A 17,282-nucleotide genomic window follows, 5' to 3' on the forward strand; every position below is an offset into this window, starting at 1 on the left:
CATCCCATCCCATCCTATCCTATCTTATCTTATCCTATCCTATCCTATTCTAATTTGTGCTTCAAGGGAGAATTCTGGACCAATTTGTTTGATAATCCGTTGGTTTATTCTACAGGAGTACCCAACTTCAAACAACATGTCAGAAACCACTGTTCTCCAAAACAAACCTTTCGGATGTGGCTACAGAGGCTGTTTTTCAGAGAGTAAACAGCTTTTGGGTGCTAAATTTTTCTTTTTTCAGGGGGAGACGACATAGTTTCTACTTCCATTCTAATCACGCCCCCCAAATGAGTCTTGTGAATTTCCTGGTGTTTTCTTGCTCCAATTTTGACTTGTTCCTTCTTGCTGTTGTAGGTAACAGGAGCAATGAAATACATGGAAACTGTCATGGATAGTTGGATATCACATGGCAATGGTAAGTTTTGGTCTTTGGAAGTCAAGTGTTGGTAGCTCCCTGGAGTGGGGAAACCATTCAGAAGTATCATCACCTGCTCAAGAGGCACAGAAAGGAGTGGGGAAAAAAGGAAGGAAGGAAGGAAGGAAGGAAGGAAGGAAGGAAGGAAGGAAGGAAGGAAGGAAGGAAGGAAGGAAGGGAGATAGCCCTTAGACTTATATACCGCTTCACAGTGCTTCACAGCCTTCTCTAAGCAGGTTACAGAGTCAGCCTATGGCCCCCAACAATCTGGGTCCTCATTTTTCTGACCTCAGAAGGACAGAAGACTGAATTGATTTTGAGCCGGTCAGGATCGAACTGCTGCTGGCAGTCAGTGGAATTAGCTTGCAATACTGCATTCTCACCACTGCACCACCAAGTCTCAGAGGAAGGACAAAGAGAGGAAAAGGAAAAGGAAAAGGAAAAGGAAGGAAGGAAGGAAGGAAGGAAGGAGGAGAGATAGTAAGGAAATAAAAAAGAAAGGAAAATAGGAAGGAAGGAAGGAAGGAAGGAAGGAAGGAAGGAAGGAAGGAAGGAAGATATTGTAATAGCAATAGCACTTATATACCCCTCCATAGTTCTTTACTCTGAGTAAATTGCAGAGTCAGCATCTGGCCCCCAACAATCTGGGTCCTCATTTTAACAACCTTGGAAAGATGGAAAATTGAGTCAGCCGTGAGCTGGTTGGGATTGAACTCCAGACTGTGGGCAGAATTTGCTTGCAATGCTGCATACTAACCACTCTTTTATAGCTATTGTCTTAATAGAAAGAAACATACCAGCTCTGTTTCTTTAGCTGTTTTGATAAAGGAAAGAGCAGACTTTAAGGTTGTCTCAATTGAGAAACATTCCTTCTAAGTTTCTGTTTTGCTCTTCTGCCTTGAGAGGCTGATTAAGTCAGGACACGCAGCCCACTCTCTTGTCATTCATGAACAACTTGCCTTCGACAAGACCTAAGCTTAACTCACAGAATCATCTATTGTAATGTCCTTCCTGTTAAAGACTACTTCAGCTTTAACTGCAATAATACAAGAGCAACCAACAGATTTAAACTTAATGTTAACCGCTTTAATCTAGATTGCAGAAAATATGACTTCTGTAACAGAATCATCAGTGCTTGGAACACTTTACCTGACTCTGTGGTCTCTTCCCATAATCCTAAAAGTTTTATCCAAAAACTTTCTACTATTGACCTCACCCCATTCCTAAGAGGACCATAAGGGGCATGCATAAGCGCACAAACGTGCCTACCGTTCCTGTCCTATTGTTTTTCTTTTCTTCTTCCTATATATATATATATATATATATATGTTTTCTGAGGTTTTCACGGGTGTTTGTATATAGGTCTTTGGTTGTTGGGTTTTCTCCGTGTAAAATTGGAAGTGTCTTGGCGGCGTTTGAAGTCTCATTCGTCATCTTCAGGCTTCAGCTTCGTGCTTCTGGGAGCAAAAGCACGAGCTGAAGCCTGAAGATGACTAATGAGACTTCACTATATATATATATATATGCTTATACCTCCTTATATTTACTCATATATATGTTTATATACTATATAATCTTTTTGTATGATGCCTACATATATTGTTGTGACAAAATAAAATAAATAAATAAATAAAAAACAACAGAACAACAGAGCTGGAAGGGACCTTGGAGGTCTTCTAGCCCAAACCCCTGCTCAAGAAGGAAACCCTATGCCATTTCAGACAAATGGTTATTTTTTCTCTCTTTGAAAACCTCCAGCGATGGAACACCCACAACTTCTGAAGGCAAGCCTTTCCAAGGATTAATGTCAGAAAACTTGTCCTTAGTTCTAAGTTGCTTCTCTCCTTGATGAGTTTCCACCCATTGCTTCTTGTCCTGCCCTCAGGTGCTTTGGAGAATAGCTTGACTCCCTCTTCTTTGGGGCAGCCCCTGAGATATTGGAACACTGCTATCATGTCTCCCCTAGTCCTTCTTTTCATTAAACTAGACATACCCAGTTCCTGCAACCGTTCTTCATATGTTTTAGCCTCCAGTCCCCTAATCATCTTTGTTACTCTTCTCTGCACTCTTTCTAGAGCCTCAAGGTCTTTTTTTTGTATTGTGATAACCAAACCTGGATGCAATATTCAAGGGCTGGCCTTACCAAAGCCTTATAAAGTGGTATTAACACTTCACATGATCTTGATTCTATCCCTCTGTGAATGCAGTCTAGGATTGCATTGGCTTTTTTGACTGCTGCCGCACACGGCTGGCTCATATTTAAATGATTGTCTGTAGAAAGATTCATGCTGCTCGATTCCCCAGACGAGGGTCTCTGTGAGAAAGCTATTCTCAAAACAAAAGGAAACAAAAGTCCTACACTTAGGCAAGAAAAACCCAAAGTGCACATATAAACTGGGTGAAAACAGGCTTAACAGCAGGAACTGTGAGAGGGATCTTGGAGTCTTAGTAGACAACCAGTTAAATAGGAGCCAGCTGTGTGCAGTGGCAGCAAAAAAGCCAAAGCAATCCTAAATTGCATTAACAAAGGGATACAATCAAGATCAAGGGAGGTACTAATACCACTCTATAAAGCTCTAGTAAGACCACACCTAGAGTCCTGCATCCAGTTTTGATCACCACAATATAAAAAAGATGTTGAGACTCTAGAAAGAGAGCAGAGAAGAGCAACCAGGATGATGAGGGGACTGGAGGTTAAAACTTACCATGAACGGTTGCAGAAACTGGACCTGGCTGGTCTAGGTAAGAGAAGGACCAGGGGAGACAGGACAGCAGTCTTCCAATATCTGAGGGGCTGCCAGAGAGAGGAGGAAGGGGGTCAAGTTATTTTCCAAGGCACCAGAAGGCCAGACAAGGAACAATGGATGGAAACTGATCAAGGAGAGATTCAAACTGGAAATAAGGAGAAATTTTCTGATGGGGAGAACAATCAACCCAGGGAACAGAAGTTGCCTTCAGAAGTTGTGGGAGCTTCATCACTGGAGGCTTTCAAGAAAAGATTGGACTGCCATCTGTCAGAAATGGTGTAAGGTCTCCTGCTTGAGCGGGGGGTTGGATTAGATGACCTCCAAGGTCCTTTCCAACTGTTAATCTGTATCTGAAACCTTAGAAATTCTTGAAAGGGGACATAACTGAGGGAGCTGGAGGTTTTCCAGAAATGAGTAAATAGAGATGAATACACTTTTTATTTAATTGGTATCTCTATCTATCTCTATCTCTATCTCTATCTCTATCTCTATCTCTATCTCTATCTCTATCTCTATCTATCTCTATCTCTATCTTTATCTCTCTCTCTCTCTCTCTCTCTCTCTCTCTCTATCTATATCTCTATCTTTATATCTCTCTCTCTCTCTCTCTCTCTCTCTCTCTCTCTCTCTCTCTCTCTCTCTATCTCTATCTCTATCTATCTCTATCTATCTATATATGAATTCATGGATGGGATTGTTTAGGAGGTAAAGCAATTGTCAGTAGATGAATCCTCCGCCTCTTGGGGTGGGGTGGGGTGCGGATGTCTCCCTTGAAGGAAACAACCGAGGGCCTTGATTGGAAAAGGAAAGACGGATCCAATGGCTGCTTCTTCTCTTGCAGGTGTCCTGAACAAGAATCAGATTCCCCTTCCAAGCATCATGAATGTGACAAGCACCACAAATGACCCCGAACTGAATTTTGTGGATGTGAGTAGATGGAACCTCATATGCTTGTACAGATGGTCCAGGGGCTTAGGACTGGGTTTTTTTTCACACTTAGGGCCATTGCAGCAGCCCCCAGGGTCATGTGATCAAAATTCATGACAGTTGCCATGTCCCGGAGTCACACGATCTGACAAGCAAAGTCTAATGGAGAAGCCAGATTCACTTAACAGTCTGGTCATTCATTTAACAACTGTACTGATTCCCTTAACAAAAGTGGCGAGAAAAGTCATACAATAGGGCAAAACTCACTTAACAATGGTCTCACTTAGCAACATAGATGTTGGGCTCAATTGTAGTCATAAGTCAAGGACAACTTGTATTTGGTTTGATTATACCTGAAGACTGCTTGTGTCAGATCTGCCCCAGTCTGATCTCTTAGGAAAGAAAGACCCTCGACTCCATTTGAATGAAGTGACAAGTTGTTTTATTAAAAGATGCTGATTGCAGTAGAGTCAGACTAGAACTAAATTCCCCACGCTGAAAAGATACGGAAAGTTTTCCCACATCCCAGCTCCCCCACACACACCCCATGACCAGCCCGTCTTCAGCCAATAAGAGCCCGCCTTGGTGTTTTGAGAACGCTGAGATGTTTAGGGTAAACCACATTCTTTTTCAGGGTGCACGGCCTTGGGGGCTGGAGCAAACTGTCATTCCCCTCCTCCCAATTTCCCATCAGGACCATTTGCTCCCCCCATGTCCCCCTTCCCCTTTCTAGCCTTTGATGGCAGGATGCCAGCAAGGCACCAAGCGAAAGATGGCAGACCTGACAGATTGCTGCTCAGATGGTGCAATGCCATTGCCTTCCCACCCCAAGCCATAAAGCAGGGGTCAAGGGTGGGGAGATCCCAATGCCATGCAATTATATCTGTGCCCCGTTTTCACAGGGGCTTTTCGGCTATCCTGCTCTTTGTTAAGGGTAATCTGGATTCACAACCAAGGTTGTGGACCGTTGAGCAGAGTACCCTACGCATGAAAACGACTGAGACTGGTTGTATACAATAACTGTCACTTGCAGACAAACTGAGGTTTGATATTCCTTTACTTTTAGGGAAAAGGCAAAGTCATAGTCCAAAAACAATTCCAGGTCATACACATATAAAGCCAGTCAGGGATGTTACAAAGTCTTCTTACCAACGTAGACTTGCACAGCAAACAAAGGTCTTCTTTCAGTTCAGCAAAACACAGTTCAATACACAACAGTCAGTATCTTGAAGAATCAGTAACTAGCCATGATCAAGCAATGATCATAAAGCTCAAATATACAGTTGCAGCATGTCATTAGGTTACAATGCTGTATACAATGCATACAATGCGTCCCTGTAGATTCCCCACAAGCCATAATTTAGTAGTCCTTTTTATACATTGGCTACAGAGCTCAGCCAATCAGGATGCTTGCATGATGCATCACAGCCTTAAAGCAATATCAGGCCTTTCTACAAACATACATGGTTAGTTTATATATTGCCTGGCCAACTAGTTAGGCAAATAACAATTTCCTGACACCCTTTCCCCATAGACACCCCAACAGGGATGCTAAAAGTATAGATGCCTCCTTGGTCCATCCATTTAAAGTCTGGTGATCGTCTAGTCCAACCCCCTGCTCAAGAAGGAGACCCTACACACAGTAGTGGGATTCAAATAATTTAACAACCTGTTTTCTGCCCTAATGACTAGCTGGGTAGGCATGGCTCGGTGGTCATGTGACCGTGTGGGCGTGGCCAAGTCAACATCACTCACATTGATGGGCGCTTCACCTTAGCTGTTACAACGTAATAAGGGTTAACCAGAGAGGCAGTTTCTGTAAGCGGGGCAATAAAGATTAGGCTAGAAACCAGGTTTCCTTCCTGCCTTCCTTACAGGATTAGCCCTGTGGGGAAAAAACAAAATGAGATTTCTTCCAACAACCGGTTCTCCGAACTGCTTAGAAAGTTAACAACCGGTTCTCCCGAATAGGTGCGAACTGGCTGAATCCCACCACTGCCTACATAACATTTGAGACAAACGTCTGACCAGTCTCTTCTTAAAAACCTCCATTGATGGAGCACCCACAACTTCTGGAGGCAAGCCGTTCCACTGAATAACAGAGTTGGAAGGGACCATGGAGGTCTTCTAGGCCAGCTCTCTGCTCAAGCAGGAGACCCTATGTACCAGGGCTCTCCAACCTTGGCAACTTTAAGCCTGGAGGACTTCAACACCCAGCAAAGCTGGCTGGGGAATTCTGGGAGTTGAAGTCCTCCAGGCTTAAAGTTACCAAGGTTGGAGACCCCTGTTATATACCATTTCAGAAAAAAACGGTTCTCCACTCTCTTTTTAAAAATCCTCCAGTGTTGGAGTTCCCACAACTTCTGGAGCACAAGCCATTCATTCCTCCCACAAACACTGGGTTACGTTAAGGGGGTAACGTTGAGTAAGTCTGCCATTTTTTCTGAATGAGATGATCACGAGAATTTTCTACTGTTCGCAGAACTTGCTGATCATGCACATGGACATTTCGCCTTATAGTGAAGCTGAGATAGCACAGGAAATGAAGAAACAGTGCAACGCACTCAAGATATAAAAAGGGAAGGCGTGGAGGTCTCTCCGCTCAACATGTCCCCCCCCCCCCACACCTTTACTCATTCAGCAGTTGAATCGATGCCTTGGAACGGAATTGACCAAATTTACACCCCAGCTGGGAAGATAAAGGCAGCCTCCTTGTTAATGTCTCTTAATAATTCACATTTTTTTTGTAAACCACTTTGAGGTGCGACTAATTGCAAATCACAATTGCAACAATCGCAAATTGACAAATTGACAACAATCAATTAATGCCTTAGAAAAACCAACCAACCTTGATTTGTGGCTTCCAGGAATCTGGATGCTTGAGGGACTCTCTTTCCTTTCCTGCCCTGCTGAAACTTCTACTCTGCTGTGTCCTACTCTCAATAGTAGCAGCTCACTAGGGAATTAGGGTGACTCTGTCCATGTTTATCAAATAAAATATCCCAATTTCTTCTTCTGCATTTCTTGGGTTTGCTTTGGACTCGCCTCTCTTGAGGTTCATCAGGACGTTTTTATAATTTATTTATTTATTTATAATTTAATTTCTATACCGCCCTTCCCCCGAAGGACTCAGGACGGTTTACAGCCATATTAAAACACAGAATATACAAAGTATAAATAACAAATTTAAACGAATTTAAAACGAAATATTTAATAGGCCTAATTAATAAAACGGTCATAGACCGATATAAAACCCTTTAAAATTTAAAATTATAATTAAATTAATTAAAACACACTTAGGCTAGTCCCGCACGATTAAATAGTAGAGTCTTCAATTCCCGCTTGAAGGTTCGGAAATCGAGGAGTTGGCGTAACCCCGGAGATAACTCGTTCCAAAGAGCCGGTGCTGCCACAGAGAAGGCTTTCCCCCTGGGGGCCACCAACCGACATTGTTTGGATGATGGCACCCTGAGCAGGCCCGCTCTGTGGGAGTGCACAGGTCATTGGGAGGCTATCAGTGGCAGAAGGCAGTCTCGTAGATAACCCTGTCCTAAGCCATGGAGCGCTTTGAAGGTGATCACTAACACCTTGAATTGCACCCGGAAGGCTACCGGCAGCCAGTGCAGGCCACGCAGGATAGGTGTTATATGGGAGCAACATGGTGCTCCCTCTATTACCTGCGTGGCCACATTCTAGACTAGCTGGAGCCTCCTGGTGCTCTTCAAGGGGAGCCCCATGTAGAGAGCATTGCAGTAGTCCAAGCGAGAGGTAACGAGGGTGTGAGTGACCGTGCGGTCAAGAAAGGGGAGCAACTGGCGAATCAGGCAGACCTGATAAAATGCTCCCATGGCGACGGCTGTCAGATGTTCTTCTAGGGACAGCCGATCATCCAGGAGAACGCCCAAGTTGCGCACCCCTCCCCTGGGGGTCAATACTTCCCCCCCAAAAAAGTCAGTGATGGCGTAAGCTGACTGTACCGGGACGCCGGAACTCACAGCCACTCTGTCTTGGTGGGGTTGAGCTGGAGCCTGTTCCTCCCCATCCAGACCCGCACAGCCTCAAGACACCGGTCCATCACCTCGACAGACGTTATGGGGGTTCTGGAGGGAGTCCCGTCCACGGGGCCAGGATGTGGATGGAGAATAGATGATGGGCTGAAACTCGATCAGACGATCTTCAAAGCAGGTTTGCTGAATCAGATCTCAGCGCTTTATGTCAAAAAGTGGCCCCTGATGAACCAGGGATGCAGGCCTGCTGGATGAAGTTACGGGTTCATCAGGCCAAAAATTAGCATCTTGAGAGCCAGGGATGCTGAGGAAGAGGAGGTGGAGCTGTGATGTTGAGGAGAATGTAGTCCTTCTGGTTTCTTCTCCTCTTTATGAGATAACAGAATAGCAGAGTTGACAGGGACACTGGAGGTCTTCTACTCCAACCTCCTGCTCAAGCAGGAGACCACATCTCCTTTCAGACAAGCGATTGTCCAGTTTCTTCTGAAATGATGGAGATATTTTTCAAGGTGCCTGAAAGCCATTAAGAGATTCCATGGTGACTATCACCACTTTCCATCCCTGTCCTGCAGTCTTGATTGATGCCAGCCGGCCAAATGTCGGACAGGGCAGGGCAATCCTCACTTTCACAACCCAACAAGGTCATGCTTGGCCATCTCATCCATGATGACATCACCTGGCTGTCATCCTCCCATAGGGGCCTGAATCTGCAGAGGAAGATGAGACGGAACTGGAGTCAATGGAGATCAAGGGGGCGGCTTCATTGGTTTCAGAGGAAAATGGGGAAGGGAAGGCCGAGTCAGGCATGGGCCTTCCAGGATTGGGAAGGCTTGTAGGCAGGGAGGAAGTGGGGCAGGATGACCAAGAGAGGCTAAGCAGTGAACACGAGAGACAGAACTCAGGCGATGAGCAAGGACCACGCCCTCCTGATCCTCCAGCACGGAGAGTGGAGAGAAGGCGAGAACAGCGCAGATTGAGCCGACTACTCAGGAGGAAAGTGCCCCGCCCCTCTTCACAAGGCACACCTGGGGACTGAGACTTAAGGAGATGTTGTGGGGAGGGGCATTTGTCAGGAACGAACACTGAATTCTTGGAGTGTTGAGTGCCGATGCTTGAACTTTCCTGGATTCCTTGCATTCTTTCTGGATTCCTTGCCTTGCTCCCTTGCTTCCCGGACTCTTCAACTTGCCCTACTGGGATTTCTTGCTGTGCAGCCATGGTGCTCACAGCGTTGGGCCGGAGGCTGCTTGAGGTTTGTGAATGTGTTTGCCATCACTTTGCTCTGGGACTTGCCAGAAACGTGGGAGCCTTTGGTGGGAAATTCGGAGGAATAAAGGGGTGGTTTGAACTGCCAGCTGCCTGTGTTACCTCTGTGCCCTTCCCTGGCTCATCACACTGGCATTCAGTGGCAGCAGATGGAGGACGGGGCCATTGAAGGTCTACGGGTAGAACAATGGAGCTGAGATGAAGGGAAGGAGTGTGGAACCGTTCCATGGTTCCTGAAGGTGACTCACTCCCTGTCTTTGGTTACATCACCTCCTGCCTGACACCTCCGTACAGTTATGGTCTGCATCTACCCACCGCCCCAAGAATAGCCCCCTACCCAAAACTGAGCGCCAGGACCGGGAACCTCTCAGTGTCTTCCTGACACGTCCCTAGGATGGGAAACCGGCCACCCTGCAGCCCTCATAGAGACACATTTGGGCACATTCAAATATACAAAAACACACCAGCTGCCTCCCCTGTCACTACTCACACCAACTCCCCTCCCCCTGGCTCTTGCTTGGACGGGGCCACCAGACCCTTCACTAAGGCCCTGAATACAGGCGGAGACACCTTCGCCCCCTCTTCTCTCCTCCTCCCCTCCCCTCCCCTTCCTTCTGCTCCTCCCTCCTCTCCTCTTTTCCTTCCTCCTCCCTGCCCTCCATTCTTCCTCCTTTCTCTCCTCTCTCCCTTTTCCCTCCTCTTCCCTCCTCTCCTTCTCCTCTTCTTCTCCTCTCCCCCTCCCTCCTCTTTGCCCCTCCTTCACCCTTCCCTCTCCCCTTCGCTTCTGCTCCTCTCCTCCTTTTTCCTCTTTTCCTTCCCTCTCCCCTCCCCTCCCCTCCTCCCTCTCCTCTTTTCCCCTCCTTCTCCCCTCCCCTAGCCCAGCTGCCCCTTTGCCCTGCCAGGTCTCACCCTCTGCAGAAGTTCTTTCTCAGAGCCGGGTTTGTTGACTTGGGCTTCCTTCTGGTTACGTGAACTTGGCTCAGAGCAGATCCCAGATCCTGATAACACGATACAGCCTTGTGTTCACTGTCCCTATTGTGTGTCAGAAGGCACACTGTTTGCGCACTTGGTCCCTCTGGCACACACACCGGCCCAGCTGGTGTTGTGTGGCAGGTTGCCTTACGCAGCAGGGACGAAGGCCAGGTGGAGAAGAAGACCCTGGTCAGCTGGGCACCACCTGGAAGCTTTGGTGGGTTGTCTGCAGGGGGACAGGAGGGGGTCTTCCACCCACCCTTGGGGGGTCAGGCTGCTCTCAGTGCGGCAGGCAGATCCCCTCCTCCCCCCTCATCTGTGCCACACCAAGTCAAAGAACCTGCTGCTGAGAAAATGCAAACAGGTTCTCCCCCATGTCCCTGACTCAGACATCGCAGCAAATTGGGGTGCTGAGAAAAGATTTAGGGGAATCTTTTCCTTTCCTCAGCTGGCCTCCATTTCAGCTTCATTTCTCTCTTTATTAAAAAAAAAATAGACTGATTTTATTAGGTTCCTATAAAAGATAAAATGCAGAGTAACAAAAAGGAGAAAAGATTAAAATGGCAGGGAGAGGATGGGTGGGAGGAAGGAAGGAAGGAAGGAAAAAGGAAGAAAGAAGGGAGGAAGAAGAGAGGGAAAGAGGGATGGGTAAGAGGGATGAAGGAAAGGGAAGAGAAGAAGAGAAGAGAAGAGAAGAAGAAAAATAGAAATAGAAAGAAGAGACGAGAATATGTAATAGAATAGAATAAAAGGCAACTGATTTATAACTGAATAGAATAGAATAGAATAGAATAGAATAGAATAGAATAGAATAGAATAGAATAGAATAGAATATGGAATGGAATAGAATAGAATAGAATAGAATAGAATAGAATAGAATATGGAATGGAATGGAATGGAATGGAATGGAATAGAATAGAATAGAATAGAATAGAATAGAATAGAATAGAATAGAATAGAATAGAATAAGTGGAATAGAATGGAATGGAATGGAATAGAATGGAATGGAATGGAATAGAATAGAATAGATGGGATGAAATGGAATGGAATGGAATGGAATAGAATAGAATAGAATAGAATAGAATAGAATAGAATAGAATAGAATAGAATAGAATTCTTTATTGGCCAAGTGTGATTCGACACACAAGATGCATATGCTCTCAGTGAACATAAAAGAAAAGATATATAAAAGAAAAAGGAGGGAGGGAAGGAGGAAGGGACAGAGGGTGGAAGGAAGGAAAAAGGAAGAAAGAAGAGAGGAAGAAGGGAGAGAAAGAGGGATGTTGGAAAGAGGGAAGAAAGAGGGAGGAAAGAGGGAAAGAGGGACGGGTAAGAGGGACGACGGAAAGGAAATAGAATAGAATAGAATAGAATAGAATAGAATAGAATAGAATAGAATAGAATAGAATAAGAGAAGAGAAGAGAAGAGAAGAGAAGAGAAGAGAAGAGAAGAGAATTCTTTATTGGCCAAATGTGATTGGATAGACAAGGTGTATACGCTTTCAATGTACATAAAAGAAAAGATACATAAAAGAAGGAGGGAGGGAAGGAGGAAGGGACAGAAGATGGAAGGAAGGAAAAGAGAGAGGGACAGAAGGGGCAGGGATGAAGGAAAGGAAGGAAGGAAGAAGGAAGGAAGGAGGAAGAGGAGGAAGAGGGAAAGAGGATGTTGGAAAGGGAAGAAAAAGCGGGTAAGAGGAAAGAGGACAGGTAAGAGGACAAAGGAAAGGAAGGAGGAAGGAGGAAGGGACAGAGGTGGAAGGAAGGAAAGGAGGAGGGAAGGAGGAAGGGACAGAGGGTGGAAGGAAGGAAAGGAAGAAAGAAGAGAGGAAGAAGGAGAGAAAGAGGATGTTGGAAAGAGGGAAGAAAAAGCGGGTAAGAGCGAAAGAGGGACGGGTAAGAGGGACGACGGAAAGGAAATAGAATAGAATAGAATAGAATAGAATAGAATAGAATAGAATAGAATAGAATAGAATAAGAGAAGAGAAGAGAAGAGAAGAGAAGAGAAGAGAAGAGAAGAGAAGAGAAGAGAAGAGAAGAGAATTCTTTATTGGCCAAATGTGGTTGGATAGACAAGGTGCATACCGCTTTCAATGTACATAAAAGAAAAGATACATAAAAGAAGGAGGGAGGGAAGGAGGAAGGGACAGAAGATGGAAGGAAGGAAAAAGAGAGAGGGGACAGAAGGGGGCAGGGATGAAGGAAAGGAAGGAAGGAAGAAGGAAGGAAGAAGGGAGGAAGAGGGAGGGAAAGAGGGATGTTGGAAAGGGAAGAAAAAGCGGGTAAAGAGGGAAAGAGGGACAGGTAAGAGGGACAAAGGAAAGGGAAGGAGGGAAGGAGGAAGGGACAGAGGGTGGAAGGAAGGAAAAAGGGATGAAGGACAGAAGGGGGCAGGGATGAAGGAAAGGAAGGAAGGAAGAAAAAAGGAAGGAAAAGAGGGAGAGAAGGGAGAAGGGATAAAGGAAAGAAGGAAGGAAGGTAGGAAGAAAGGAAGAAAATGAAGAGAGGGAGGGAGGGAGGGTCAGGGCATAATCTTGGGATCCGTTCTCTGGAACCAAAGTGAACTAGAGATCGTCTCTCCTCAGTTGATCTCCTGCTCAGCACCGTCAACCTGAGCCTGGCTGATGGTGCTCTTAATGCCTTTGATGTAGGAGCTTGATTGTTCCTTTCCAAAAAAAAAAGGGGGGGGGGTTTCTTGAGCTCTGCCAGCCATTGTCTGCAAGAAATCAGCCACTGAGCTGTCTTACGAAAGAAATGCAGTAGACTTACCACCACTCGGAGAGAAAACTTCCCTTCATTAACAAAAATGAAAAAAATAACCCAAAACGCCAGAATTTAAATGTCAGGATTTCGAAAAGTCCGTCTGGAGGATTTCTATATTGACGGGGCTGACATATATTCCTGAATTAAATTTATCTACCCCAACATTTATTGCCTAGATGGGTCCAAAGCCAACTCTTCAATTTTTTCAGCTGCAGCTGAAGAAGGACACAGATTTCTCCAGGATGTGAGGGTTAAATAATGGGTGGACTCTCCGTTGCATTTCTTGCATGTTGTTATTTTTTTTTTTTTCATAAACAAGTTTTATTTTTACAATCATATCAAACAGCTCATCCAATGTACAGTTATATACAATTAGTCGGGCTTGCCCAGTCACCACCCCCGTTTTTAACACTCTTCCCTCTTCTACCTTCTTCTACTTTCCAGACCTTCTTCTCCTTCTCTTACCTACATCCTCTCCTCCCTCCACCCTACACCTTCCTTCTCCCTCTTCTACCCCTCTTCCTTCCTCTTCTCCTCTTTCCTACCTCCTACTCTCTCCTCTTTTCTCCCTCCCCACCGTTCTAAAATGGTAACTGGGCAGACCCGACCCTACATTAATTATATTTATACATCTTCAATAATCCTGTACATTAACCATCACTCCATCCTCTACCCTCAACCCCCAATTCCCTCCCCTTACCCCCCCGACTTCCCAGAACAAAATGCAGGGTATCAAAACTAACAATCATAATCCAAAATAAATCCTAAATTATAATCTCTAGTCACTCCACACATAATCACACTCTCAATTCCCCTCTCCTTCAGAAATAAATCTAATACAAAATATTTCCTAAATTTACTCATATGCTATTCGATATTTTTTTATCTGATACTTATTTTGAATATAATCAATCCACATTTTCCATTCTAAAATATATTTTTCTTGTGTATAGTCTTTCAAGTAAGCAGAAATTTTTGCCATTTCTGCTAAATTTGATACTTTAAGAGTCCATTCTTCAATTGTAGGTAATTCTTCTTTCTTCCAATATTGAGCAATCAAAAGTCTTGCGGCTGTTATTAAGTTCAAAATCAACTTAGTCTCTATAGCTGTACAATCCATAATTATTCCTAGTAGAAAGAACTGCGGAGTAAACTTAATCTTCTTTTTCAAAATATTCTGCATGATCCACCATACTTTAATCCAAAATGCTTTAACTTTTTTACAAGTCCACCATATATGGTAATAAGTGGCATCTTCACAATCGCATCTCCAACATTTAGCCTGTACATTAGGATACATACATGACAACTTTTTGGGGTCTAAATGCCATCTATAAAACATCTTATAAAAATTTTCTCTCATATTTTGCGCTTGTGTAAATTTAACATTCCTCACCCAAATTCTTTCCCAAGTTTCCAACATTATTGGTTGCTGAAAATTTTGTGCCCACTTAATCATACAATCCTTAACCAATTCAGTCTCTGAGTCTATTTCTACTAATACATTATACAACCTCTTAATATGCTGTTGGCCTTGGTCTCTCATTTGTTTTAACAAATTATCCTCAGTTTGCTTAACACCTATTTTTTGATCTAATTTCCATCTAGCTTGTAATTGTCCATATTGGAACCATGTATAATTTTCCCCTTCTTCCCCCATCTTTTCTCTGGATTTTAATTGTAATTCCCCCTTTTCCATACAAAGAAGTTCTTTATAGGTAACTACCTCCATCTTTTGATATATATTTATATTTTCTATCATGTGTCTCGGATTGGCCATATTGGAATCTTTCCATCTAATTTATATTGATATTTTCTTCAGACCCTCAATAATGCATTTTTAATTATATTTTTAAATATTTTATCTACTTTCTTATCATATAATAAATAGGCATGCCACCCATATAACAAACCATAACCTTCTATATTCAAAACTCTTTCCTCAGTTAAATTAATCCAATCAGTAATTAATGATAAGACAACTGCTTCATAATACAATTTTAAATTAGGCATTTTAAGACCCCCCCTTTCCCTTGTATCCTGCATTATTTTTAATTTTATTCTTGGTTTTTTGCCCATCCATACAAAGTTATTAACCCCCTTTTGCCATTCCTGTAATTTGATATCATTCTTAAGTACCGGTATCATTTGAAACAAAAATAGAAACCTGGGCAAAACATTCATTTTTATAGCCGCTATTCTTCCCAGCAAGGATAGTTGTAACTTCTTCCAATTCTCCATTTCTTTCCATACCTTCTGCCACAATACTTCATAATTATTTTTGTATAATTTGACATTTGAAGCTGTAATATATATTCCTAAATATTTAACCTGGTTTCTCTTCAGATTGTATAAATCTTTCGCCTCTTGCATGTTGTTATTGTCATGGTTGTGGTTTAAATTTGCGTGCCTCCTAACTACCCATGCCTCTGCGAAGTTCAGAAGTAAAACACACAAATGAACCCATTACAACAAGACAAGAATGAGCAGGGATAAGATGAACAGATGGCAAAAAGAGCAAAAACGAGACTCCCACAATTCAACAGCCTTGAACCAGGCAAAGCCCAGATGGTGTCCGAGGTCCCCGTTTATTTATTTATTCAATATATATGCTGCCCAACTTGCTGGGAGTCAATTCTAGGTGGCTTACAATGATTAAACATCAATAAGAAACAAGAAAACTGTAAATAGCGAGGTTGGTCTCTAGTGGTTAAGGCTTCAGGCTAGAAAGTAGGATTAGAAGCCAGCTGGGTGACTTTGTACCAATCAACAGGAGATGGTGAGTTCTAGTCCTGCCTTAGCCATGAAAGGTGGCTGGGTGACTTTGGGCCAATCACCAGGAGATGGTGAGTTCTTGTCCCATCTTAAATATGAAAGCCATCTGGGTAATTTTAGGCCAATCACCAGGAGACAATGAGTTCTAGTCCCGCCTTAAATATGAAAGCCATCTGGGCCAATCACCAGGATACGGTGAGTTCTAGTCCCACCTTAGGCATAAAAACAGACTGGGTGACTTTGGGCCAATCATCAGGAGATGGTGAATTCTAGTCCCGCCTTAGGCATGAAAGCCAGCTGGGTGACTTTGGGCCAATCACCAGGAGACAGTGAGTTCTGGTCTTGTTTTAGATATGAAAGTTGACCACAACCTACTTCTTGATAAGATAGAAAAAATGTGGGCTAGATCAGGGGTCTCCAACCTTGGTCCCTTTAAGACTTGTGGACTTCAACTCTTTGCTGGCTGAGGGACTCTGGGAGTTGAAGTCCACAAATCTTAAAGGGACCAAGGTTGGAGACCCCTGGGCTAGATAGCATCACACCAGAGGGATTTGCAATTAGGTGACCAACTGTATTCAACTGTGCAGTCCATAATGGAACTTCATCTACATGGAAGTACCCAAGTGAGAACAATTAACCAGTGAAACACCTTCCCTCCAGAAGTTGTGGGTGCCCCATCACTGGAGGTTTTTCAGAAGAGATTTGGACAACCATCTGTCAGAAATGCTTTAGAGCCTCCTGTTTGTACAAGGGGTTGGACTAGAAGACCTCCAAGGTCCCTTACAACTCTGCTATTCTATTATTTTGAATCACGGAGGGAACTGGGTAGTCTAGTGAAAAGAAGGATTTGGGGTGACATGATAGTAGTGTTCCAATATTTGAGGGGGTCAACTTATTGTCCAAAGCACCAGAAGGCAGGAAAAAGAAACAATGGATGAAAACTGAACACGGAGAGAAGCAACCTGAAATTGAGGAAAAACTTCCTAACAGTTAGAACAATTAATCAGTGGAATGAATTTCTTCCAGAAGTTGTAGGTGCTCCATCACTGGAAGATTTTAAAAAGAGACTGGAGTGTCATTTGTCAGAAAAGGTATAGGGTCTCCTGTTTGAGCAGGGGGTTCCAAGGTCCCTTGCACCTCTATTATTCTGTAGCAGCTGCCTCCCACGCTTTGGCAGAAAGAAGCAGCTGCTTTAAAGGGTTGCAAGAGGGCACCAAATTGTTTCGCCCGCACACTTCAAGGCACCTTGGGAGACCTTGGTGGGCTCAGGCTGCTAAGACAGTCTGTTATTAACACAGCTGCTTGCAATTACTGCAGGTTCTAGTCCCACCAGGCCCAAGGTAGACTCAGCCTTCCATCCTTTATAAGGTAGGTAAAATGAGGACCCAGATTGTTGGGGGCAATAAAGTT

At 44.0% G+C, this 17,282-nt stretch overlaps 1 protein-coding gene across 1 annotated transcript in view; it reads left to right on the plus strand.

Moving 5' to 3' along the window:
• The window catches only part of LOC131195096 (BPI fold-containing family B member 6-like), a 35,789-nt gene extending 30,862 nt beyond the window's left edge, over positions 1 to 4,927 (plus strand). The window contains exons 13-15 of the mRNA XM_058176724.1: positions 355 to 415; positions 4,004 to 4,089; positions 4,823 to 4,927. Coding sequence (XP_058032707.1) covers positions 355 to 415; positions 4,004 to 4,089; positions 4,823 to 4,927 — 252 coding nt within the window. The remainder of the gene's footprint in view (positions 1 to 354; positions 416 to 4,003; positions 4,090 to 4,822) is intronic.
• Positions 4,928 to 17,282: the final 12,355 nt, after the last annotated feature.

This window comes from Ahaetulla prasina, chromosome 3, assembly GCF_028640845.1.
Source record: "Ahaetulla prasina isolate Xishuangbanna chromosome 3, ASM2864084v1, whole genome shotgun sequence".
NCBI classification, from domain to species: Eukaryota; Metazoa; Chordata; class Lepidosauria; order Squamata; family Colubridae; genus Ahaetulla; species Ahaetulla prasina.